Source organism: Barbus barbus, assembly GCF_936440315.1.
Source record: "Barbus barbus genome assembly, chromosome: 20".
Classification (NCBI taxonomy): Eukaryota; Metazoa; Chordata; class Actinopteri; order Cypriniformes; family Cyprinidae; genus Barbus; species Barbus barbus.
The window spans coordinates 16,383,946-16,411,780 of record NC_136748.1 but is presented as its reverse complement, the minus strand read 5'-3'; the positions used below and the strand labels follow the sequence as shown (position 1 = coordinate 16,411,780).

Below are 27,835 nucleotides of genomic sequence, written 5' to 3'. Positions count from 1 at the left end.
TGTGACAAAGTTCATTTTTTGTGGTAACTTATTTCAAAAAGGGAAACTTTTATATATTTTAGATTCATTACATGTAAAGTAAAACATTTCAAAAGTTTTTTTTTTGTTTTAATTTTGATGATTAGAGCTTACAGCTCATGAATGTCAAAAATCTGTATCTCAAAATATTAGAATATTTACATTTGAGTTTCAATTAATGACCATCCCTACAGTATAAATTCCGGGTATCTCTTGTTCTTTGAAACCACAATAACGGGGAAGACTGCTGACTTTGCAATGATCCAGAAGACGAACAAAAAATATTGACCTTTTTCATGATATTCTAATTTTTTAAGATGTACCTGTATATTATATTGAACTATAGTTTATTTGTAAATATTTATTGTATAATGTTGTTATTATTATTTATTTTATATTACTTTTATATTTATTTTTTTATGTATTAGTTTCCCTTTTATTAGCAGATGAATAACTGATTTATGTATTGTGCCAAATAATGCTAATACCACATACAGCAATGACAACAACAGCAATTGCTGTGGCAAGAGCATATGGCATCCCACCAGAAGTGGAAGGTTGGGGTTTGTGCATACATGAAGGGATATAATTACATCAAGCCATTATTTCTTGGATGACATATTTTTGCAAGCCCAGTTTTCCCCCCCTCTCACTAGCATTGAATGCAAACCATAATCTAATCATCACTTTTCATGTGGACAGCATGCTGCATCAACGGATTAGCTTCTCTGTGAGCCATAAGCAGCTTTTCCAAATTTCATTACTGTCCCCCTCATGATCAGGTGTTGTTCAAACAGGCCCAGACTCCCTGTGTTTTGAGGTAGCTTTGATAGCGGTGATGAGAAATCAATGCATTTGTCTCAGTGCAGCAGGAGGAAATTGTGCCGGTTGTTTAGCATTTGGAGGCGTACTTACTATTGCCCAGAAGTACTATATTGGTAAAGTGGAACGTTGAGATTGGAGGCGTAGAACCTGAGACGTGATCGAAATATGGATCTCACAGATATGCGGTGTGCTCTGCAAAACAGGCTTTGCCTGAGAGAGACATGCAGAGTTGATCAGAGATAATTGTGTGCTTTATATATCTCACATCGACTGCCATACATCGCTGTGCGCACAAACCGACAGGTAAACAATATTTCACTAAACTATTTGTTAAAGGGGTAGTTCACCCAAAAATTAAAATTCTGCCATTAAATACTCACCCTCATGTCCTTCCAAACCCGTGAAACGAAGGTTCATCTTCAGAACACTTTTTATGAAATCCAAGAGCTTTCTGACCCTGCATAGACAGTAGTGCAACTATCATTTTCAAGACCCAGAAAGGTTATAAGGACATCATTGAAATAGTCTGTGTAACTTCAGTGGTTCAACCATAATGTTATGAATGTTACGAGACTTTAAATAAGTTTCTATTTACAATTATATGATTTTGTAAATAAATCGTACATATCAAATTGAAAAAGGCACAAGTTTAATACTATATTTAATTTAGAGATGAGTCATGGTCTGTTTCCATCACACACACACATACACACTTTTCCTTTGTGCTTTGAAATGTAGGGCACACGGTCATGTTTCACCTTAAAAGCAGGCCAGAAATATTGCCTGTCCTAATTACACAGAGAAATTATTATAGTATGGCTAATAATACAATATGAGTTTGGACAAGAATAAGACTGCCTGAACTCATGGCCTTGTGTTTTGTCTGCTCGTATAATTAGTATGCCCTTTAATTCACTGTATTTAATAGGCTGGTTCACTTTAAGATGATGAAAACAAATTTGAAGCGGAATGTGTATCCCAAAAGGTTTTATAGTTGCCTGCTACCCTGGTGATGCAATTACAATCACGACAACAAGATTTGCTTCAGAATCACTGCTGTAAGACAGACTTTGAACCAAATATGTATCCATTAGAGGCTGGCTTTAATCACTTTGAATTAATGGAGAACTTTAAAAAGAATGATGAAAGAGCAGAGATATAGACACACATATTTGTAGTTGTTTTAGTATTTTGTTATTATTTTCTTTTTAAAAACAAAGATGTAGCCAAATCTTTGTCTTTGTATAATAGAGATGGGGGAAAAGCGTTCTGTTCTTTAGAAAGAACGGAAAGATGAGAACTGTTTCAGAACAGGTAGCCTGGGGCTACAAGACAAGTTTGACAGCTTTAAATAGATAATGTAAAATCTCATTTATCATTAACACATCTTTCCTGTTCCAGACCAATAGATCAAAGGATGCAAAAAATCAAAAATGCGCAAGCAATTCTTGTTAGAATACGCAGAAGTGTACAGAGATTACTGATTTTAGCCTGAAAGGTCACCCACTGTGCTGGCATGAATCTAGAACTAATTCATTATTATTTCAAAAGCCAAACAAACCAAAGTTTTTAGCTGAAAGCTGCTAAGCAGACCGAAGTCAACCGAGCTGGTCCCCAGACTCAGCAAACATGGTCCTCACACTAAAAAACTTTTCAATTAAAGTTGAAATGAACTTAAAGCGTTTGACCAAGGGTGATGGAGTTCATTTTAATCAAATTAAGCATGAGGCCTTAGAAATCAAAAGGTCAAAGGTGATTAAATTAAAGAAGAAAAAAAAAACAGTTGTATCAGCTCTGATGCTTGCAGGTTAGAAAGAAAGACCTATTATGATCATAGCAGTTGACTCAGAGCTGACTTTGTGATAAATGGGCAGAAAAAGGCCCAAGCTGTTCTTTTAAAGGGCATAGCTAGGCATTTTGCATTATTGATGTCATTTTTGTTTGAATGTGCATGTTATATTATCAAAATGCTGCTGATTTAAGAAAATATCCCTGCGATGAGAATGTGGCAAAGTGAATGACCCACTAAAACATGTGCAAGAAACGTTTAGTCTCATGCCACACAAAATAGTAAAAATTTGAAATGACAGAAACCTGAATAATTTGAATTAATTATGTTGTGGTATACAGCACCAAAAGTTTGGGGTCAGTATTTCTTTAATAGTTTTACTTTTATTCAGCAAGGACTTGAATTAAATTGACCAAAAGTGGCAGTTGAGACTTTTACTGTGTTACAAAAGATTTCTGTTTCAGATTAATGCTGCTCTAATGTATCTTGGTTTCCACAAAAATATCAGAACTGTTTTCAACATTGATGCGATCAACAAATTAGCATATTACAGTGAATTCTGAAGGATCATGTGACGCTGAAGACCGAAGTAATTGTTGCTGAAAATTCAGCTTTGCTATCACAGGAATAAATTACATTTTAAAACATCTCACTGCATCCAATTTTTTTGGTTAATTTTGTATTACAGTGTATATAAAGTAATTTACATTATTTAGTTTCCTTCTTAGGTATTTATTCAAGATGTTGCACCTAATATTTAAATCATTGAATAACTTACCATTAAATGGTTTAAGACATCTTTTAAACATTTGAAAATAACATTTCTTGTAATGATTATTGAACATTTTGTTAATAAAATTCATTAATCCCCTCGCTTGAAAGTGTCTATTGTGACAGTGGGTAGTCAGTCAAGACAGCCTTATAATTTGTTTAGCCATCATGAATTACCAAGCATGTGTGGAGTTCAGTGTGAGTTGAACTGGACATAAGACTGCAGCTCTGCTGTCGGTGTGAATTTAACGGTATATTTGCATTTGATAAAGTTGAAGAAACACGGATAGCATGAAACTATTTTGCTTTGTCATGATTCATCCTTGGCTAGAAGTTATATCAGTTATCTTTGTTCATCCTCTTGAAAGAATGAGTACACAAAAAGCAGCCTTTTATAATGATAGCTGGCACTTTGTGTTCTCATCGTCAATTGAACTTCATGGCCTTGGGTGGTGCCTCTGAGCCAGACCCTTCACAATTAGCCGTGTTCCCAGCATGATTAATATTAACCATTAGAAATAATCGGATATTTGAAATAGCACTGTCAATTCGGATGTGAATGCGTATATGGGCCTTACAGAATTAGTGCCAGGCTAATGAAAAGTAATGACTCGTTTTGCAGTGCTTATTCAATCGAGCTCCTCTGCAAATGTAGGGGGAAGGAAATTCCATCATCCCTTTAACCCAGCAGGTTCAGATGACTGCCATCCAGTGCAGCCCCTCGTCATCAAAATAAGTGCACCGTCAAATGTCACACCCAAAACCTGGGTGCTAATTGTTAGGGCTGGGACGATACTCGTATTTCTCGAAACAGTATTATGAAGATACTTGGGTGCCAGTCTGTATTGTGAGTTTCATTGCGATTCTACAATTATTACGATGTATTGTTGAATCATACAGACTATACATGATATATAAGAGGAGTCATATTTGCAAAAAAAATAATTAACTGTAGTTTTATTTCAGGAGCATCATACAGTACTCTACTACAAAATGGTCCTTTCAAAGCCCTGGATTTCACTACATGTAAAACAAGTGGTAAAAATATACAATAGAATGAATAAAAATGCTTTTTGAAGTAAAATTAAATGCTACATTAAGCTGTTGCTGCTCATGAAGATAGTGCCATAAGAAAACTAAAAATAAGCCATATTACCAATATGATACCAGTGCATGACATTGAGTTTGCATACCAATTCAGCCATGTTTAGCTCTGCTAATAGTAACTTTCTGCTAATAGTGACATACCAAAAATAAGTTTTACACTGAAACCGAAATAAAAGTTTTCATTAAGAACAAAACTGAAAGTGAAAATGAAGTTTATTCAATAATCAGTTAATTAATTAACACTCATATAAAAAGCTGAGTTGTACTGTATATAAATATTAAATTGCACAAAAGCCAACTTACAATACAATTACCTAAACAATTAAACCAAGGCTGTACTAAAAGCTTGTTTTCATATTAACACATATTTATTCAAATATAATTAAATAATGACGGCAGGTTAAGTACATATAATGAATATGTACTAAAGTGCATGTATTTATATGTCTCCTCTCCACCAGTAAGCTGGTGTGTGGTGGGCGTTCTGGCGCACTATGGCTGCCGTCGCATCATCCAGGTGGATGCTGCACACTGGTGGTGGATGAGGAGACACCACCCCTCACAATGTAGAGCGCTTTGAGTGCTTAGAAAAAGCAGAAAAGCGCTATATAAATGTAATGAATTATTATTATTATTATTTATCAAAACGCTTCTCTCTAGTGCTCGAGTTTATGGACACTAAATGACTTAACTGGGATAAATGAAACATTGCATTCCATATTTTTTACACAAGCTGTTTTATTGACGTCTTTTTGCGGTTGAAACCCTGATTGAGACATGATACATTTCAATAAGTTGTACTGTTTCTTTAACCATACAGTACCTTCTGATATTCTTTCATGTTTATTTCATGCTGTAAATAGTAGTAAAGCAGAAGAGTTGATCGGTTCACTTGCGCTCCAAGTTGCCGCTTGAACTGAGGCCACAAAAATCATAAAGCTTATTGTGATAATTGAATGGCAGATGCAATACAAATAATGTTCGGTTGAGTTTTGTTTATGCATAAACTAAAATAGAGTAATTAAATGTGAATTATTATCAAAATCTGGAATAAAAAAATATTTTAAAATCATAAAAATAGTGATAATTCAGTGAATCCATTTTTTCATACGCTGACTAATTGTCTTTAACCCTGCCATCCTTGTATAAAAAAGATAGAACCAAGTAGGTGGAATAAAAATAAAAAAAAGGCTGGCGAAATCAATTCAATAATGAATTTAACTGCGATAATCAATATATACAGAATGGTAGACACATGCATTTTGGGTTTGTCCTCTTCCATGTGTCTCACCTCCCCATGGGCTGTAGAATGCTGTAGATTGTATGAACAAGTGGGTTGCCAGGTTGGTTGGGGGTTAATCCACATGGCTGGAGACCAGAGGGGCTCGGGCAGCAGCTGTTGCCGTAGCATGTGTATCAAAGTGATAAGCTCACTCCATCCAATAGGTTATTATCCTCCTCTGTCCGTGTCTGATTAGAGTGATTGAGCAAAAGGGATCCGTACTGTAAAAATGGATTAATGTTTGCAGACAGAGGGGTCACACTGCACCCCCATAGACATATTTGACATTTAAATAGAATTTTTTTGTCATGAGCGCTAGTGGTCAACACATAGTTTAGTAAAAGCTTACGCTGATACTGATATATATATATATATATATATATATATATATATATATATAAAAGTGATAATATTTTAAAAATGCTTTCTGATTATTTGGTCTTAAAAAATGCTATTTAAAATAGAAATTGACTGAGAATTTTTTTTAATTATTAACAAACTTATGTGAGATTATCTGACATTATTAAATGTAAGCTAAGAAATTGTCAACTGTATTATTTATTTTAAAATGCACAATGCTCAAAATACATAAAATACTTTCTTTAAAACTTTTATGTAAATGTAACTATTTGTCAGAATGGTCGCTTTACCTGAAAGATTAAAGTATGTCCTCTGTTCATCGTACCCATATAGTGTTTTCAGTTCTTTTTCATCCAGAATCCAATGCCAGACTTCAGAAATCTATAATAAACAAATGTGTCTGCAGCACAGGAACAAAGCAGTCTCAGACAGCTTTATGCTTTTATGTCTGTTTCCATTATTGTTGGTAGCAGCAATTGAGAATGGCTTTCCATCAGTGTTCATTACAGTGTTTATTCCCATAACTATGACTCTAAATTTAAATGTGTTCTGTAATACCATACAATATGTTCATTTTGTAACGTGACCAGAAAGCAAATGTAACTAGCAATTTTCTTCATAATACACAGCAGGGCTAGTCTTGACATTTTTTCTGCCTTTTTAATGACATTTCTCTCAATATTTATGTTTGCTGTTATTTTATGTTTATATTGAACCAGAGTTTTGTAATTGATTAATTGATACAGACTTCAGTTTTTGAGTCTTAGACATGAATCAAGCTTGTCTAGTCCATTTTTGCTCAAAAATGTTTGAATGAAACAGTCTTTATGAAACAAAGGGATAGTTCACCCAAAAATGAAAATTCTGTCATTTACTCAGTCTCACACTCAGGTTGTTCCGAACTGTTTCTTTCTTCTGTTGAACATAAAAGCAGATATTTTGAAGAATGTGGGTAACCAAGCAGTTGCTGGTTCCCATATATGGAAAAATACAATGGAAGTCAGTGGGGACCATCAGCTGTTTGGTTACCCACATCTTAAAATATTTTCTTTTATGTTGAACAGAAGAAAGAAATTGATGTTTGGAACACCTTGAGGCAAAGTAAATGACGACATTTCCTTTTTTGGGTGAACCACCTCTTTAATGGCCAAAGATAAACACATTACAGTAATGCAAAAACAATTGCAAAAATATATCATTAATATTCAATGTATATTGCTCAGTCCACTGAAAATGCCTATTTCTATCCATGTTAACTATTATTTGTTAGAGAGACTACAGATTCAGTTTACTGATAGCTACTCATTTAATGTCTTTAAATAAGTAACTTATCCTTGTTGTTTTCAGGACGAAGCAGAAATTAACATGAAATGACCACCTTTAATCAGCGAAACTGAAGCATTTCTCAGGCAGTGAAAAGAAATCTTTTTTCCCCCTGTAAGGAACTGCAGGCATTCAAGCATTTTTTTTTAAGAATTCAGGCAGATATTACCGTTGAAATCAAAGCTTGTTTGATTGGAAGGACATTCAAAAGTGCTTCAATTTCCCACGCAGGGTTGACAGCGATACAGACCCAAACTTGAATCACCCTCCAGAGTGGATGAGGCAATCACACAGCCGCTGGTTTGATTGATCTGGGCAGGAAACTCCAACACGAGGCCCGTCGACTGCGTTCTGAGATACTAATAGCCTTCCAGGAAATTAAACCGAGAGCACAGCCTTATTTATTTCTTAGAATATGTACTCACATACTCTAGACAAGGTGATATACTTGACATGTAATGTGAGGACATGAGATTAGAGTGTTGATTTATTGCTCTGAATTTGGCAGCTATGGAAACATGATCTAGAATGAGGCTTTTCAATTCCAGCTGTGGAAACCCATGGACAGAATTAACAAGCGCTAATTGATTAATGACTAAACCTGATGTCTTGGGGGTTGGGCTAAAAATATTCTATTAGGTAAGTACCATTTGAGTCATTTGATGAAGTGCACTAAACACAACAATCTTTTGAAAGTTATATTATAAATTCTTAAGACTTGTTATATATATTTTTTTTTAAATAATTTTTTACATTAGAAATATTAATTCAAATATTTAAAATCAATTAAACGAAATGTATAAAATAAAAATAGGAAAAATAAGACATTATCTTAAATGTTTTTATTTTTTTACATAACAATATTAATTCAAATATTTCAAATAATTAATTACATATTTGTATACGTATGTAAAAAAAAACAAAAAAACAAGTTCAATGATAAAATACTGTTTATTGTTTTTTCCACTAGATCATTTATACTTGTATAACAAACTTTAATTTGAATTAAACAGCTAATTAAATACAGTTTATCAAATTTATATGGTGAATTTAATAATTTGCCAAGTCAATTTTTACTCAGAAATGAATTTTAAAGTAATTAGTTATGATTGTTTTAGTGAAACAGTCCTTCATTAAAACTTAAAGGCATAGTTCACCCAAAAATTCAGTTATCATTTACTCACCCTCAGGTAAATTAATTGTCCGCTTAAAAAAAATAAATAGAAAGTTAAATTATAAAATGCTCTGTATATTGGTTTTTCCCATCATCAATTATACTTTTAACAAACTTTAATCTGACTTAAACAACTAATTAAATACAGTTTATTGAATTAAATGGTGAATTAAATCATTTTATCCATGTGGCTTTCCACACCACTTATTTGCTGTACCTCAATAGTGCCATGTTTTTGTCACATTAAAAGACATAAGGAAGAGGAAGTGACATTATTTGAGTCTTCAGAGGAGCCAAGTTGGCAAGTTCTTTTCTCATTTAGCATTCAGAATTTCTTGTTATTTATGCTTGACAGCATTTATGAAGCATAACATATCCACTCTGTCACAAAATAGACAGAAAAAGAAAATATTTATCTAATGTTGCTTCTATTTATAAAAATGTTGTGATTTTGTTGACTCCTGAATGCTAATGATCTGAGGACATACTAACCTTGAAAACAGGAAGAGCAGCAGCCATTTTGGTATGAAATATTCCACAGCCAAAGAATATTCTGATATTTTTATTCAATTATCTCGAAATGACACAAAACAGTGTACTGTATGTTAAAAATCCTTTCCAAAATTGAAAAAGCACCTGTTGCAGTGTACTTAACCCATGTTAGGTCATCGTTCTAGTGTGAACATATGAGTGCATTTATGTTGAAACTTGTGAAAGATTAGCAAGTAATGATATGCACCGGCATGTTGAGATGCCTGAGATGAATATCTGTTTGTAATGCTTATGTCATTCATATAATTCCCTCATGACGCTATCGCATAACTCGTATAGAAAGATAATCCTCCTCTGCATGTACGAGTGGTCTCCAGTCTGCATGGAGCATCCAGATGTCGTTGTGTAGACGTCAGAAAGCACTCAAAGCACTCTTTAATCAATAATAATCCAGAGACCACCTTCCGCATGCCCCTTTGAGGCCTGCTCAGTGATGTCTGCTTCATGAATTCTTGACGTCATATGGAAGGACATTAGCACAGTCATATGGTGGGTTGTGAGAAAGACACTGATTTTCTAAAAATAGATGGTGTGAAACTAGGCCAGGGTGCAGAGCAGGCAGCTGGCACACAGGAAGAGAATACTTTTGTGTGTGTGTGTGTGTTTTGTTTCGGCATTCAGAAGGAGACCTTGCAACATAATGCATTTCGGCAGCGTTTCCTGTCATTGCCTAAACCCTCTGCAGTAGCCCGGTGTGCACTATTAGATCTTTGAGATGTCTTCATTCCAGGTGGTGCCAGAGCCTATTACTTCTGTGTGTTCACCAGTGTTGGGGAACTACTTTGAAACTGTTTCATTCCATGCTATATGTTTCTCACTGTTTATAGTAGTTAAACTACTGCCAAAGGGGCTCTTTTGAAATAGTTGGCTACAACAGAAAATAACTACATTGAGGCAATATCTCTTTAAAGTATATTTTACAATGATATAATTTTGAATTTAAGGATAGCCCTGTTTTGCTTGCACAAAAGCAATGTGTGAGTAAAGGAACAGGCAACATGACATTATTTGGCTTCCAGATAAACTGATTTATTAATGTTTTTGTAAGAAGTACTGTATCATAAGACTTCACTTCTTTGACCAACAATACAGTTAAAACAGTGATACAGAAATATTATTACAATTTAATGTGTGTAACTGTTTTATCTTTGATTGTATTTTAAATGTAATTTATTCATGTGATGGCAAAGTTGAATTTTGAGCTGAATTTTCATTACTTCAGTTTTCAGTGTCAACGATCCTTCAGAAATCATTCTAATATGCTGTTTTAGTGCTAAAGAAACATGTATTATTATCAGTGTTGGAAACAGTTGTGCTGTATTATTTTAGGATTCTTTAATGAATAGAAAGTACAAAAGAATGGCATTTATTTTAAATGGATATTATACGTTTCTTTACTGTCACTTTTGATCAATTTATCAACTTTTTATCAATCAATTCAACTTTGGATGCATACTTGCCGAATCTTAAGGACTCCAAACTTTTGAAACGTTGTGTACATTTGCATTAAATGCATCTAAAAACTACCCTGTTTTTTAAAGTCGAAAACATAGTGATGAGCTAAATATTAGCTGTAAAGAACTAAAACACTGTAAGAGTCAGTGAATCTGTTTCTATTTATATGAACAGTCCAAATAAACAGATTCCTTAGAATAAATAAGTATTTTCCAAATTAGCTGCACTATGGAAAAAAAATAAAATACAGCGATGTAGCATTTTGTCAGATCACAATTCTATTTATTAAAAAAGGAGCTTGTATCCACAAAATCTACACTACTGTTAGCTGAATTATTACAGTAGATGATGAAAAGCGAGTGTCTTTTTGTGTTTTATGAGTCATTATATCAACTTTTATTTGTTAAATATCAGTGAATTGTTCATGACTAAAACAAATCTTATTAAAATTTGCATGTCTTCAAATCTATATCAAGCTATAAAACAATTAATAAATTAAGTTTCAATACCCTACTCATGTAATTTGTATTATTATCATGAGTCATTTTACATGGTTCCTTTCCTTGTTGTGATTGAGACTGACTCACATGACAAACTGAACAAACATCACACCCACTTTTGTTTAGTCGCTCATGCTACTGAAAATTGTAATTAAGTTACTTGCATTTCTGTTTAATTTTGTTTCTCCCTAACACTGGTGCTCACTCATTTAGTAACGCATTGTTATAGGAACTACCTTACAATTATTAATTTGTGCATAAATCATTTGCAACAATGGAGCAACCGTAAACATTAAAAACCAAAAGTGCATGTATAAAAATTTGTGAGTTTGTGTAAAAAAAAAAAAGCAGCCTTGAAGTGCTTTGTAAGTAGAGATCAGTGGAGGAAACATCATCAAGCAAGCACACTGCAGTGCACCGGAGCTCCGTTCTCCTGCTTAGAGGGGAAATCAATAATACAGGCACTTTGCCTCATCAGTCGCCTACGCATCTTTGAGATGTACTATAAGGTAATGCTTAGATGAGGGTATTTTTGTCAGCGAAATTGCTTGGAAATGCAAGTCCAAGATTCTTCTACATACAGAGCAACTGGTGTAGTGCAAATTACATCCGCTGGAGCAAGGTGAATGATTGCAGTGCCTCACCTTGAATTTGATTTGGCTGAAAGCATCAGTCTCATGCGGCAGGGATTTTATTTCCCTCCATGACAGCTTTCTGCAGTGTGGTTGATGATGCGACCTCAAATGATCCAGCAAACTGAACTGTATCACTTTCTCATTTCTTCCCTAATGCAGCTCCTCCAAACGTTCGGATCATCCACTCCGGTCACGCATGCAACATTGAGGAGGAGCGTTACACAGAGAGGGTATACACCATCCGGGAGGGGGAGACTTTGGAGCTGACCTGTCTGGTCTCAGGGCATCCACGGCCACAGGTGAGACGCTGGGTGTTTACTGACTTCTGACCGCTTCAATCATCAGCGCGAGGCTGTTCATAGCTGGGTGTCACCATAGGACTTCTAATGGCTGCGGCTGGCTGGCATATTTGCACAAGATTGGAGAGATAAAATGTCTGGAAATTGAATGATATTAAGAATCTTCACGTTTGGAATCAAATTGCGAGTATTCTAGCTTATTCTGACTTAAAACAGAGTCAAGGAGAATGGAATAAAAAAGAGAACCTCATACATCCAAATAAGGAAAATAACTATTCATAAAGTGTGCTACACAGATGAAAATGTTTGGAAAAAGAAAATAAATTTGAGTTACGAGACATCCTGTGGTGCTGAAAAATACAATAAAGTAGCATTTGATATTCGGAGAACTGTGCCAGGCATCATATCAAGTATATTTAGTATATTTATTATAGAGACTGTATATTATATATTATATGATTTTATGATTATGTAATTTGTGTGATAATGCACAGATCTCATAATACTGTAATATAACTGTCTTTTATTTATATATATATATATATATATATATATATATATATATATATATATACTTGCTTACACGCACACACATACTACCTATATAAGAAATATATGATAATACATAATACATATTACAATATATATTACTATATATATATACACTCACCTAAAGGATTATTAGGAACACCATACTAATACTGTGTTTGACCCCCTTTCGCCTTCAGAACTGCCTTAATTCTACGTGGCATTGATTCAACAAGGTGCTGAAAGCATTCTTTAAAAATGTTGGCCCATATTGATAGGATAGCATCTTGCAGTTGATGGAGATTTGTGGGATGCACATCCAGGGCACGAAGCTCCCGTTCCACCACATCCCAAAGATGCTTTATTGGGTTGAGATCTGGTGACTGTGGGGGCCATTTTAGTACAGTGAACTCATTGTCATGTTCAAGAAACCAATTTGAAATGATTCGAGCTTTGTGACATGGTGCATTATCCTGCTGGAAGTAGCCATCAGAGGATGGGTACATGGTGGTCATAAAGGGATGGACATGGTCAGAAACAATGCTCAGGTAGGCCGTGGCATTTAAACGATGCCCAATTGGCACTAAGGGGCCTAAAGTGTGCCAAGAAAACATCCCCCACACCATTACACCACCACCAGCAGCCTGCACAGTGGTAACAAGGCATGATGGATCCATGTTCTCATTCTGTTTACGCCAAATTCTGACTCTCCCATCTGAATGTCTCAACAGAAATCGAGACTCATCAGACCAGGCAACATTTTTCCAGTCTTCAACCGTCCAATTTTGGTGAGCTCGTGCAAATTGTAGCCTCTTTTTCCTATTTGTAGTGGAGATGAGTGGTACCCGGTGGGGTCTTCTGCTGTTGTAGCCCATCTGCCTCAAGGTTGTGCGTGTTGTGGATTCACAAATGCCTTGCTGCATACCTCGGTTGTAACGAGTGGTTATTTCAGTCAAAGTTGCTCTTCTATCAGCTTGAATCAGTCGGCCCATTCTCCTCTGACCTCTAGCATCAACAAGGCATTTTCGCCCACAGGACTGCCGCATACTGGATGTTTTTCCCTTTTCACACCATTCTTTGTAAACCCTAGAAATGGTCGTGGGTGAAAATTCCAGTAACTGAGCAGATTGTGAAATACTCAGACCGGGCCCGTCTGGCACCAACAACCATGCCACGCTCAAAATTGCTTAAATCACCTTTCGTTCCCATTCTGACATTCAGTTTGGAGTTCAGGAGATTGTCTTGACCAGGACCACACCCCTAAATGCATTGAAGCAACTGCCATGTGATTGGTTGATTAGATAATTGCATTAATGAGAAATTGAACAGGTGTTCCTAATAATCCTTTAGGTGAGTGTATATATATATATATATATATATATATATATTCATATGTTGGTGAATTGCCATGTATAAAAACATGTAAATTACTTTAAATTAATTACATTTTTACAGTCAATTATATATGAAGAATTTCCCAAATGGTATCTGAGGTACCACCCATATAAAGCATGTCAGATGCTTCGGGGTAAGCTGTGCCAAATGAATAGTGAAAATTTGTCTCCATATGCAGGGAATAATATTGCAAATGCTCTACAAAAATGGTTTCACTGTATTCAAATATTCTGAATATTAAGCATTTCCTTGCTGAACATTTTTAAATGGGATTGTGCATTTGAAAATTGCTTTTCTCATTTACATTCATATTTTTTATTTGAGATGTAATTTAGTCAAGTGTTCCCCAATGATTCAGCTTACCCTTTGACATGACACAGCTTACTCCAAACATAAGGCAGACTTTTTTTTAAAGTAATTTTACTATTGTCCTATGTTATAGATACTTTAATTGACAGCAGTCATTCTGAAATGTTTTTAGCTGTCGTAATACCATTCTCCTCTACTCACCTTTACCATATATGTTACTTAAAAATGACCAAGTGACAAAATAGGCAGGAATTATGGTGCTACTGTGAGTCCTAAATCAATGTTATGCTTCTCACCTCAAGAGGACGCCATATAATCCTGAATAATATGGCATTTTGATTATCAGAGGAAGATAACAACAGTCTGTGTTTCTGCTTCATGCACTCCTGTATGTATCATTCATCTGTTACGCTTCTGGACTCGCTGTAGTACTCTCCATTTCACCCTCACTCAAGTGGTCTTAATTCTCTCAACGCCCCACTCCTCGTCGTATCTTGCAGAGGGCTTATCAGTCCCGTAGCCTGTGTGCGGTTTTAGATAGGCAGCACTCTACGCCTCTCATCTTGGTCTCAGTGCTGCATTTTCAGTGGAGAGGAAGAGCAGTCCCACTGAGTTAGTGCAGGAGAAGAGATGGCCACGAGGGAAATCACTGAATCTGCATGACTGCAGAAGAACTCAGTGATTCCCCGAGGAGCACTGTCAGACCTCAGAATGCTAGGAAGAGTCCTAAAATCTAAGTGTTTGCTAAGAAATCCTCCTGGCGGTGTGGTGTCATAGTTGAGGTAAGCCTTCATTTTGCATTCTACACACAGTTTCTGTGAGGAGCTCGCAATTTTTTTAATGCTCCTGTGACATTCTTCTCCTCAAATCAAAGTGGTGCTGTCTATTTCATTCGCCTCCCTGCGGCCAGGTTCCTGACGGGAGCAGGTATCAGAGATGAACGGGGCGGGCAGTGTGTGATGAGATACACCTGAATATAATGGTACCTCATCACTGTTGCCGTTAAGTGCTAAGTGCATCTCTCCTCAGGCAGTTTGCATGCGCAATGGAGTGGCTGGAAGGCCGAGCCAGTGGAGGAGGCTGCCGCCCCATGTGCCCTGGACCTGGATGGGAGCAAGAAGGTGTATAATACCTGTAGAAATTCATCCGTTAACATTCCCATTCATCTTAATGCCAGATGATCGATGCTGTAGGACTCACTGGAAGTATGCAACTTGAAATCTGCCATATTTGCTTGCAGGTTTTCAGTTCTAGCCAGTCGAGCCAATAATCTGAGCCGTAAATGTTGTATAAAATATTTAATGCTGCCAAAACAAAACCGAGAACCAGTAGTGATATAAGCTGCTTGTAAATAAAACAACATAGAATTCATGGCTACTTTTGAATGGCCCTAAATCATAGGTGCAGTTATGGCAACTACCAGCAGCTGTGACAAAGAGTGCAACAGTGACTGCTTTCCTTTTTAGCTGCCCTTGTTCCAGAAGTATTTTTCCCATTAAAATTTTCAAAAAGAGATGTCTTTGTTTCAGAGATATACGCCATGAACCAAACCATCCATATATATATATATATATATATATATATATATATAAAATCAGAGGTTGCATTAGACTTTAATATTGTCCGTCATTTTGACGGACAGGGTCGAAAAAAATTTCGTCATAATCTATTATTACCCATAATTTTAATTTTCATATTTTTAAATATAATAACCCATTTAATTGCTTTTATTTTTGTTCACGATTTCATTTTTAATAATGAACCTAAAGGACGAGCATATAGGCTTATGCATTTATTTATTTATTTATGAAGAGAACAGATGAACCGAGACTGCATTACTTTTCATGTTTAACACCGGAGTGACAGCGGAGGACACTAAAAACAACAAAATATGCTAGTGGGGAAGTCGTGGCCTAATGGTTAGAGAGTCGGACTTGTAATCCAAAGGTTGCGGGTTCGAGTCTCCGGCCGGCAGGGATTGTCGGTGGGGGGAGTGAATGTACAGCGCTCTCTCCACCCTCAATACCACGACTGAGGTGCCCTTGAGCAAGGCACCGAACCCCCAACTGCTCCCCGGGCGCTGCAGCATAAAATGGCTGCCCACTGCTCCGGGTGTGTGTTCACGGTGTGTGTGTGTGTTCACTGCTGTGTGTGTGCACGTTGGATGGGTTAAATGCAGAGCACGAATTCCGAGTATGGGTCACCATACTTGGCTGAATGTCACTTCACTTCACTTCACTTAGTGCTGGGTAAAAAAAAAAAAAATTCAAAGATTTCTCTGTTTTAATAGATTCTTATTTTTATGAACAATATAGTTTCTTAACTTCCAATCGATGCTGTTTTCATTTGATGAATGCACAGTAGGCAATCAGCTAAGCGTTGTTACTTTTGATATGAAATGCAGTCTCAGATTTCAAATTCTGTCCATTTTATTAGGAAATTCAAACAATAAACGTTTTGGCGCTCTTTAAAGTGGCGTGATAGATCGCTGTAGGCACCTCAGATCAAGCGGATCACTTTACTAATACTCGCCTGTGCGTAATCAAAGGCATAGCAAAAGACTTTCATTTTTGTTCTGGAGATGTGATCGCGCCCTCTGCTGCCTCACTGGAGCACACTCGCCACCAACTGGACAGGCCTAGGAATTACAGTTATAAATTACAATAGATCACCCTCAGTGTAATTTGCCAAAGTGACGGACAGCCTTCCAATTTTTCTGTCACTGCTAAAATAAATTCCGTCAATGACGGAGGAATTTCGGTTAACGCGACCTCTGTATATAATATAAATACAACTATTACAAAAGGTTCAAGCAGTTATTGATGATCCAGAAGGAAAAATTATGCATTAAGAGCCAGGGGCATAAACTGAGATATGGAACGAGTACTGCGTCTTAATAAAAGCCTTTTTTCTCCTGAACTGAAGCCTTATTCAATCACGCAGTGAAACTGCACGACTATTGGTTCTATATGGCGAAGCCCGCCAGAATGGGCAGAGCCATCTGGCAATATAAGCGGCCGTTTCGCCATATGATCCTCAGGTTACTTCGACTGAAGCGACGACTGAGTCGTGCAGCTACCTAGCACGGCAAAGTACACAGTACTTGTTCCATATCTCAGGGATAAAGACGCATATGGGAGCTCAATTCAATCACAACGTGCTATGGTAGAGGAACGACTGCATAATATACCTCCTTAAGCATTCAATGCCCATAGGGAAGCATAATAGTATACTCTAAGGCTAAAATGGACTAAACTCATAGATGTTCGGCCTGGGTGATCGTTCCAAATGACTCTTACATATTCAGTACTCTCAGGACCGACAGCATGCAAGCAAACAACCAGAGAGCTTGAGCGCGTTGTGTGTGTGTGTGCCCACTTAAGCAGAGAGGACTCTGGCCAGTAAGGCCAGTACGTCCAGGTTATAAAACCTTGCAAATGTGGACGGCGAGGCCCAGCCGGCCGCTGCACAGATATCTGTAATAGACACACCGCCAGACCACGCCCACGATGAGGCGATGCCTCTGCTGGAATGGGCTCGTACTCCAATGGGGCATTGCAGGCACAAGGAAGAGTACGCCAGCGTAACGGCATCCACTATCCACTTAGAGAGTCTCTGCTTCGTGACCGGGTGCCCTTTGGTGCGGTTACCAAAGCTAACAAAGAGCTGTTCCGTCCGTCTGAAAGAGGCGGAACGCTCAAAGTAAATCCTCAAAGCTCTGACAGGGCAGAGCAAGGATAACTCCCGGTCCTCTTCAGAAGGAGGAAGCATGGAGAGCGTGATGACCTGAGGTCTGAATGCAGTGGAAAGCACCTTGGGTACGAAATCATGCCTTGGTTTCAGGACGAACTTGGAGTCATTGGGCCCGAATTCCAGGCAGGCAGGGCTAATGGAGAGTGCCTGTAGGTCTCCTACTCGTTTAACCGATGGTAGTGCTAGAAGCTATGTGCCCAACACAGTGGGCAAATCCCATGTAGGGACGGTGAGGGGCCGAGGCGGACTCAGCCTCTTGGCTCCCCTCAGAAAGCGGACAACTGAGTTGTTCCTACCCACCGATTGGCCTGCTATAGGGGCATGGGAGGCCGCTATAGCTGCTGCGAACACCTTGAGTGTGGACGGGGAACGTCCCTTATCCAGCAGCTTCTGCAGGAAGGACAGAACCACCTATAACTCAGAGATAGACGGGTTTTCACCGCGGTCTAGGCTCCAAGTGGAGAAAAAAGACCATTTAAGGGCATAGAGGTGTCTTGTATATGGGGCTCTGGCCTCTGAAATGGTGTTTAACATTCGCTCTGGGAGGCCAATAGGCTCCCGTCGAGCGGCCAAAGGTGAAGAGCCCACAGCTCAGGCCGAGGGTGCCATATTGTCCCGTTCGCTTGAGAGAGGAGATCCCGTCTCAGGGGAATGGGCCAGGGGGCTGCTATAAGCAGCTGAGTCAGCTCTGACAACCAAGGTTGGTTTTCCCAAAGAGGGGCCACGAAGAGAACCTTGTGTCCCTATTTGTACCCTGATTCACCTGATGACCTGTGGGATCAGGACGTTCGGGAGGAATGCTTAAAGGAGGAGGTTGGGCCAGTCGTGGGCCAACGCGTTTCTGACCTTCGAATAATATGTTGGGCAGTGAGAGTTGTCTTTGGAGGTGAAGAGGTCTACTTCGGCCTTGCCAAAGATCTCGCAAATCAACTGAACCGTCTGCGGTTGGAGCATCCACTCCTCTGAGGGGACTTTGCTCCAAGATAACATATCCGCTCCCTGGTTCCATTTGTCTGGTAAATGTGCTGCTCTCAGCGAGCGCAGGTTGAGCTGAGCCCACTCCAGAAGGCGCTCTACCAGAATGAAGAGGCGCTTCGAGGAGAGACCTCCTTGGTGATTTATATAGGACACCACAGATATGTTGTCCAAGCGGATTAGCATATGGCTTCCTATTAGGTCTGGCAGGAAGAACTGGCAGGCTCGACATACAGCTAGCATTTCCAAGCAGTTGATGTGGAAGCCTTTCTCCACTTTCGACCAATGGCCAAAAGTCGGTTTGCCTTTGCGTAGCGCCCCCCAACCTGTGTTGGAGGCATCTGTCATGACAACCTTTCTGCTGCAAACCATTCCCATTGCCATGCCCTTCTCTATCCAGCGAGGGTTCTTCCAGGGGCCCAAGGCTGTTATACAGGCCTGGCTCACCCTAATATGCAAGTGTCCGTGATGCCATGCATGGGGTGGAACCCGTGGTTTCAACCAGCATTGAAGGGGCCCAGCTGTAGTACTGGCGATGCTGTGGCCATGAGGCCCAGCATCTTCTGAAACGCTTTGATGGGGCGAGTGGTGCCGCTCTTGAAGGAGGCCGCGAGTTTCTGTATGGCCAGAGCGCGTTCTGGCCCAACCACTGCTCTCATCTGAGCTGAGTCAAGAACTGTTCCCAGGAACGATACCCGCTGGCTGGGGGACAGCACGATCTTGGTGAAATTGACCCTGAGCCCCAGGTGAAGGGTTCTCTGCGATAGTAGCTCCACCTCTGACTGGGCCAGAATGAGCCAGTCGTCGAGGTAGTTGAGGATGCGGATTCCCATCTGTCTTAGAGGGGAAAGAGCCACATCCATGCACTTCGTAAAAGTGCGGGGGGCCAGAGACAGTCCAAAGGGAAGGACCGTGTACTGATAAGCCACTCCCTCAAAGGTGAATCTCAAGAATCGTCTGTAATGGGGGGATATCTGGATGTGAAAGTATGCGTCTTTCAGGTCCAGAGAAAATAACCAGTCCCCTGTGCGAATCTGCGAGAGGATCTGCTTCAGCTTGATCATCCTGAATGACCTCCTCATGAGGGTGTGATTCAGGCCGCCATCCTTTTTGGGGATGAGGAAGTAACGGCTGTAGAAGCCTGATTCGCTCTTGAGCTGGAGGAACCCTTTCTATAGCTCCTTTTTTCAGCAGAGTCATCACCTCTGAGCACAGAACGTGGGCGTTCTCGCTTTGCACTGAGGTCGCCGCTGACCACGACTGACCACGCCGCTGAAACGCGAGGGTCTTCGAGCGAATTGGAGTGAATAACCTCATTTTATTATCCCCATGAACCCACTCTGTCACTCCGGGGGATGGCTCGTGGCAAAGGGTTGGATAAACTCGAGTGACCGGCTGCACGGGGGCAGGGCACTTGTGAGGAACGGAAGAGGAAATTTGCTCTCTTTTTGAGAATGTTTGTGTTTTATTTTTCCCACTATCACAGCGGGCGGTTGCTTGGGTGCTTGTATGGGCCCTGTATTTGCAACAAACACATTTCCCTCTGCACCCGGAGATGAATGGGGTGAAAAGAGGTTTAAGAGAGGCTGTTTGGTGGGCAGTCCGGCCGTGGCGGGACTTGGCCCTCTCCTCTTCTTGTCCTGCAGATCAGGAAGACGCCGGAGGCGTCGGGTCCAACGCTAGCTTAGGTCGGGGGCCCTGGCGCTTAAGAAAGGGGTGGCGTCTGACTGAGCGGGAACAACCTCGCGTCTGCTGAGCCTTGGCTGGCTGAGGGGCGGGGGCGGCAGGTGCAGGCTTCACGGGCTGCTGAGTCAGCGTAGGCTTAGGGTGACTAGAAGCAGCTGCAGAGCTGGAGCGCTTTGGCAGGACGTGTCGCATGGCCTGTGACGACTTCTGTGCCTCCGTGAAGCGTTCAGCAATCCCTTCGACCGCAGGTCCAAATAGGCCGTTGGGGGAAATCGGGGCATCAAGGAAGGGGACCTTGCCTGCGTCCTTGATTTCCGTCAGCGTGAGCCACAGGTTGTGCTCGAGCACCACCAGGTTGGCCATGGACCTCCCTATCGCCTGAGCGGTGGTATTGGTGGCGCGCAGAGCCAGGTCTGTTGCACTTCTCAGCTCCCTGAGAGTCGCAGGATCAGGCTCAGACTCGTCCATGGCAGAGAGGAGTTTGGCCTGGTAGACCTGGAGGACCGTCATAGAGTGAAGCGCCAAAGCCGCCTGTCCGGCTGAAGCGCAGGAGCGTCCAGTGAGCGCTGAAGTGATCCTGCATGGTTTGGACGGGTGGGCGGCCCTGAGCCGACGTGAGATCCTCGGCCCCACTGTTTTTTCCTCACAGGTCCCTGGGAGGAAGAAAACAGGAGGGCGCAAGGGGCGGAGTCGCTCTCTGAAAAGAAAGCTATCTGCGAGCGCAGAGAGGCGAAACTGATGTTCTCACAGTGAGAACAATCCGTTCCCCTGAGCGCGGCTTCCACATGTAATTTCCCCAGGCAGGAAACGCACTCGCTGTGGCCATCAGCGTGCAGGGGAGACCTGCACGAACCGCAGTAAAGGCGCGGCATTTGCAAAAACGCTGCCTCTTTTAGATAGAGTTGTGGATCACAGGATGGCGGCAGCGAACAGGACCGAACTGCTGCGATGCTGGAATGCAAGGAAAAGGCTGCAGATCAGCCGAGCAGATTTGAGGTCGCTAGTTCCAGTTGCGAGGCGTGTCAACGGCGAGTAGGCTTCTGGGATCAGCGGAGACAAAGTCATCGTCGCTGAAGGAGAAGAAATCGGAGGATCCTATGGCGAAACGGCCGCTTATATAGCCAGATGGCTCCGCCCATTCTGGCAGGCTTCGTCGTCATAGACTCTTGCAGCTCCGCTGCCGACCCATTGGTTCGTTTTTTACACACTGCACGAACCAATAGTCGTGCAGTTTGACTGCGTGATTGAATAAGGCTTCAGTTCAGGAGAAAAAAGGATTTTTCCATATGGGTCTTTATCACGACGCAGTACGAGTGGATCAACAGAGTACAGTCTTTAATCAAAAAACATCCAAAACAGGGTAAACGAGGTTGGGCAGAGACACACAGGAACAAGACATCGACGTTAATACTGGACACTAGACTCAGGGAAACACAGGGCTTAAATAATCCAACTAAACGAGATAATTAACAAACACAGGTGGGACATAATCAACTGATAATGAAAAAAAATAAAGACAGGAACAGGAAAAAACACATATGGGCATACAAGAGGGAAAACTAAGTCAAGGGGAGCACGAGACAGAAAACCACAAGACAAGACAGAACACAGGACTGACAGCAGTATTTGCAAAATGTTAATTATTTTACCAAAATCCAAATATAAGAGGGATCATACAAAATGCATGTTATTTTTTATTTAGTAGTGACCTGAATAAGATATTTCACATAAATAACTTTAACATAAGTCAACAACTGAAAATAGTTGAATTTATAAAAATTACACCATTCAAAAGTTACATAGTCTTGATTCTTAATTCTGTGTTATTACCTGGATGATCCACAGCTATTTTTGTTGTTGTTTTTGTTTAGTGGTAGTTGTTAACGAGTCCCTTGTTTGTCCTGAACAGTTAAACTGCCTGCTGTACTTCAGAGAAATCTTTTAGGTCCCACAGATTATGGCGTCTGACTTTTCCATATTTTAACCCTTTACAATGACTGCATGATTTTGAGATGCATCTTTTCACACTAAGGACAACTGAGGGACTCGTACACAACTATTACAAAAAGTTCAAATGCTCACTGATGCTCCAAAAGGGAAAAAAAATGATGCATTAAGAGCCAGGGGTGTAAACTTTTGAACTAAATAAAGATGTGTACATTTTATTTTATTTTGCCTAAATATCATTTGTTTTTCATTTAGTACTGCCCTTCAGAAGCTACAGAAGATACTTACATGTAAGACAAAATAATTTTAATTTACCCTGATGTTCAAAGTCCTCCCAGGTCTTAATGCATCGTGTTTCTTTCTGGAGTGTCGGTGAGCATTTGAACTTTTTGTAACAGTTGCATGTAAGTACCTCAGTTGTCCTCAGTATGAAAAGATCATACAGTCATTGTTGGAAAGGGTTCAAATATGCAAAAGATGCTTGAAAACAAAGAATTGTGAGACCTGAAGGATTTTTTTTTTTTGAAGAAGAACAGCTGGCACTTTAACTGTTCAGAACAAACAAGGGACTCGTGAACAACTATCATAAACAAAACAAACAAACAAACACACACACACACACAAAAACAGCTGTGGATCATCCAGGTAACCACACGGTATTAAAAACCATATGTAAACTTTTGAACAGGGTAATTTTTATAAATTCAACTATTATTTTCTCTTGTGGACTATATGTAAACATCTTTTATGTGAAATCTTATTCAGGTCAGTACTAAATAAAAAATAACATGCATTTTGTATGTGGTCAGAATTATTGACCAAAAAGTTTAAAAATAAATCTGCAATGTTAACCCTTTTGATCCCCCATTCAAAACTCTTACACAAATCTAACCTTTTATATATATATCCACATTTACTCTGTGCTGTTTAGGGCTGGTTTGTCTGTTTTATGTCCAACATCAAACAGAACCACTATCAAATTAAAGCAAAGTAAAATTTATGGATCATTTTATGCTTATAAATTGTATGTTTGATGACTGATATTCAGGCAGTTTGGTGTTTTAATTGTTTAAGCGAGCACGTGTTGAGTTGTGTTGGTGCATGCAGAGGGCATTTTTTTGGCTGTGAAAACCCTAATGGATTTTGAATGTTCTGTACTACTGTTGCCTCTCAGTCTTCATTGTAAAAAGATAGGAAGATTTTTGCTGGCAGCCTCATTTTGAATAAATGAACTTGTGCCGCTTCTGATCTCATCTCCGGCTTTTGCTGACTCACTTACCTTGAGTGTAAATAAGGAAAGATTTTTAATGAATTATCTACTCTTTTCCACTTTAAGGCAGTCTTGCCATTTCTGCTTTTTAGAAGTTAATGTCAGTAAACATGAAATATGATTATTTCCAGACCTATCCGAAGCAGAGGGTATCACATAATGCAGTAGGTTGTTGGAAAATGTACTACAGTAACATGTATTATCTAAAATTACAAAGCGTACTCGCTACCGGCACAGCTTATTTCTATGATACAGTACAAACACAAAATCTAACAGTTGTTCTGAAATGGATGGCGTGTCAACGACCATCATGTGTAATTGGTAGGAACAGACAAACATTTTTTCATGTTTTATCATCCCAGTCAAAGCATGTGTATACGTATATACTGGTCCAAAGACTAACTGTTTAGCATGTGCTCTTTAGCCCCTGCTGTTTGATGCCGTAACTACACCATCTGGACCCATAAATGTCTTTCTCTGTTGACGTTCATTCAGAATTACTGTATATCCCAGTATAGCATATTCTGCAAATTTAAAGGCTATTTTTATCATGGTTCTAGTGACATCACAGAATCTTTCCTGTCATCTTGTTTAAATTTAAAGCTGCCTTTGGGTTCTGTTACACAGATATTTACACCATAGAAATAATGTTTTTTTTTATTTATTTTTTATTTTAGAACATTTTTATTGAAAACACTGAATTCAAAATGGTACATAACCATATATGACAACTAAAGTATTTTGTTGTCCTTAGTCTAGTACTGCAAATTGTGACCAAACACTCTCACCGTGTGCCTTAATTACCACAGTTTAATTTATGGCTCCATTCCAGAATCTTCCTCTTAGTCAAATTAGCACCAGGGTCAGCTTAGATAGATTTCTTACCTTGCAGCGAAGCATATTAATTGGTAATTAGCATGAAATCTCAAAACATCCAAGGTTTCACCAAATCTTTCAGTCCTGCCATTACTGAACCAGTTCCCATAGATCCCACAGACAGTGAGTGGGCCAGAGAAAGATACGCCCAGGGCTGCTTTATGATAGACTGAGGGGGCTGGAGGCTATATATAGCGCTCTTTATGGGCGCATTCTGTCTGCATTTGACACACTGGGCCCGTCGTCACAGAACTCCCATCAGTGTTCTGGCTCAGGCACTCTGTGGCACTGATCCACTTAATGCTGGCAGGGGCAGAAATCTCAGACTTGACAAATTTATGAGCTTAAGGATAAGCTTAAGATGTTTGTAATACTTAAGAAATTAGTACCTTTTATAGTTATTTATTTATTTATTTTTGTGGAACACAAAAAAGATATTTGATGCATTTTTTTTTAGCTGTTTTTGTCAGTGGGGTCCATTTGGGTTTGATGTTATTGGCGTGTTGCCATATTTAATTTGGGATTTGTATTCATTAGTTGATCAGTGATTTGATTTGATCTGATTTGGGAGTGAATATCCACTTAAAATTAGGTATTATCATCATACAAAGTAGTTGTATCACTTTAGTTGTATGAATTAAATTTTGGGATTTTCCATTTTTGGAGCTTGAATCTTGTGGACCCCATTGGCTGTATGGGCAAAAACAACTGAAATATTCTTCAAAATATCTTCTTTTGTGTTCCACAGATATTTCAAAAATGTTTTGACTGTTTTTGTCTATATAATCAAAGTCATTGGAGTCCAAAACACATACATTGGACCCCATTGACTTCCATTGTATGAACCAAAAACAATACTTAGACATTTGTGACCCTGGATCATAAAACCAGTCATAAGGGACAATTTTTAGAAATTGAGATTCCTATATCCCATGAAAGCTGAATAAATAAGCTTTTCATTGATTCAATATTTGGCCGAGATACAACTATTTGAAAATCTGGAATCGGAGGGTGCCAAAAAATCTAAATATTGAGAAAATCGCCTTTAAAGCTGTCCAAATGAATTTCTTAGCAATGCATATTACTAATCATTACTAAAATTAAGTTTTGATATGTTTACAGTAGGAAATTTACTAAATATCTTCATGGAACATGATCTTAAATTAACATCCTAATGATTTTTGGCATAAAATTAAAATCGATCATTTTGACCCAAATAAAGGTTCTTCACGATCCCATAGAAGAACCTTTTTGTCTAAATGGTTCCATAAGGAACCTTAAACATCTGAAGAACCTTTCTGTTTCACAAAAGGTTATTTACGGCGAAAGAAGGTTCTTCAGATTATAAAAAGGTAAGAAAGAGATGGTTCTTTAAAGAACCTTTGACCGAATGGTTCTTTGTGGAACCAAAAATGGTTCTTCTGTGGCATCGCTGTGAAGAACCTTTTTAAGCACCTTTATTTTTAAGAGTGTACAATGTATTTTTGGCTATTGCTACAAATATAACCGTGCTAGTTAAGACTGGTTTTGTGGTTCTGGGTCACATTTTTCAAAATATCTTCATTTGTGCTCCTTATAATAAAGTCATACAGGTTTGGCACAACATGAGAGTGAGTAAATGAGGACAGAAATTTAATTTAGCGTTAAACTAGCCCTTTAAAGTGAAACCCTAGTTTCAATAACTATAATGTGAAAATTTCCCTTCCCTCCTTTACTCGGAAACAATATTTCCCCTGTATTATATGGCTTGAGGTCTGGAGGGCTGTCATTTCCACTGTTTTATGACTATTTATGGAGGCACTTTGGTTGTGAAGGCAGTGGGCTGCCATCAAATTGTTTTCACTTTTTCAACCCCCTACATATCGCTTGAGTCATGATCTCTACTAACTCAGAAATAAATAATAAAACAGGTTTTTGATTTATGTGCTACTTTTTTATTCCACACAGTCCCAAAGTCTTGAATGCATACATTAAATGAAGGAAGTTAAAGTACAACAAGTCTTAAGGATTCGAGTGGGTCATCTTTTCTTACGTATTACACTGAATTGCTGTCACATAATGCACAAGCGATTATTCAGTTCCACTTTCTCACCTCTGAAAGTAGGAATTCCTATTTGTGCGCTGTCAGCTATAGCCCACCCTAAATGCATGCAGACATACAGGGCTAAGCACTTTTCTTTAGCTGCCTTATTTCCTGTTCGAGCTCACAAAGAAAGCCAGCGTATCTAAGCCCAGTGAGTTCCAATACACCGTTATTCCTAACCAACATCCAATACGTGTGTAAACAAATCTGCCCGCCCTCCATCCTCAGCAAAGCATGAAATGGATTTCATTCTGCCACTTCCAAAGGTTACGACTCTGTTGGGCTCCAAACCGTCAGGGTTTTTTTCTTCATAGACGTTCGCGAGAAGAAAACCAAGGCTTAGGCGAAAGCAGCGCTTGGTCTTTTGAAATTGCGAAGCTGAAAATGCTTTCAATTAGTAGGAGAGGGGCTAATAGTTGGGGTGAGGAAGAAGTTGCTGCTTGCAAGAGGAAGGCGGAGCTTTGATCTTTGTAGCTGGACTCAAGCTGAGTTGCTCCCGCCTCTGAGGTTCTTGAGCAGCAAGGATGATAAAGGGAGGTTCTGTTGTAATGTAGGTCATCTACACAGTAAGTCTCACTCAGGACGTAAGGCCAAGCCAGGCCTGAATGGGCAATTTGCTCCACTTGTCTGGCTGGTTGGCAGACAAGTACACAGAGGGAGCTACAGAATCTCTCTCCCTCTCTCTATGCCAGGCTGAGCTTCGTGTGCAGCGTCTTTTCCCTCGTCTCTCCATGCTTTCTTCTGACTTACACTGTATTTGTGTGTGTGTCTGCGTGTATGTGTGTTGGTATTAAAAAAGTGAATTGCTATTTGAGATGCACATTATTTGTTTGTTTATCATGAAAAGTGTTTGTTTGTCATATAAAATTTTAATGAGGCAGTTAAGTAAGGCAATAATTGTTTGGGATCACGTTGTTTTAAAA

General features: G+C 39.2%; 1 protein-coding gene across 1 annotated transcript in view; it reads left to right on the top strand.

Annotated features, from left to right (window-relative positions):
- Nucleotides 1–27,835, top strand: part of LOC306886642 (MAM domain-containing glycosylphosphatidylinositol anchor protein 2-like) — a gene marked incomplete at both ends in the record, with an annotated part of 162,396 nt that overhangs the window by 32,519 nt on the left and 102,042 nt on the right. The window contains one exon of the mRNA XM_079443931.1: nucleotides 11,951–12,090. Coding sequence (XP_079300057.1) covers nucleotides 11,951–12,090 — 140 coding nt within the window. The remainder of the gene's footprint in view (nucleotides 1–11,950; nucleotides 12,091–27,835) is intronic.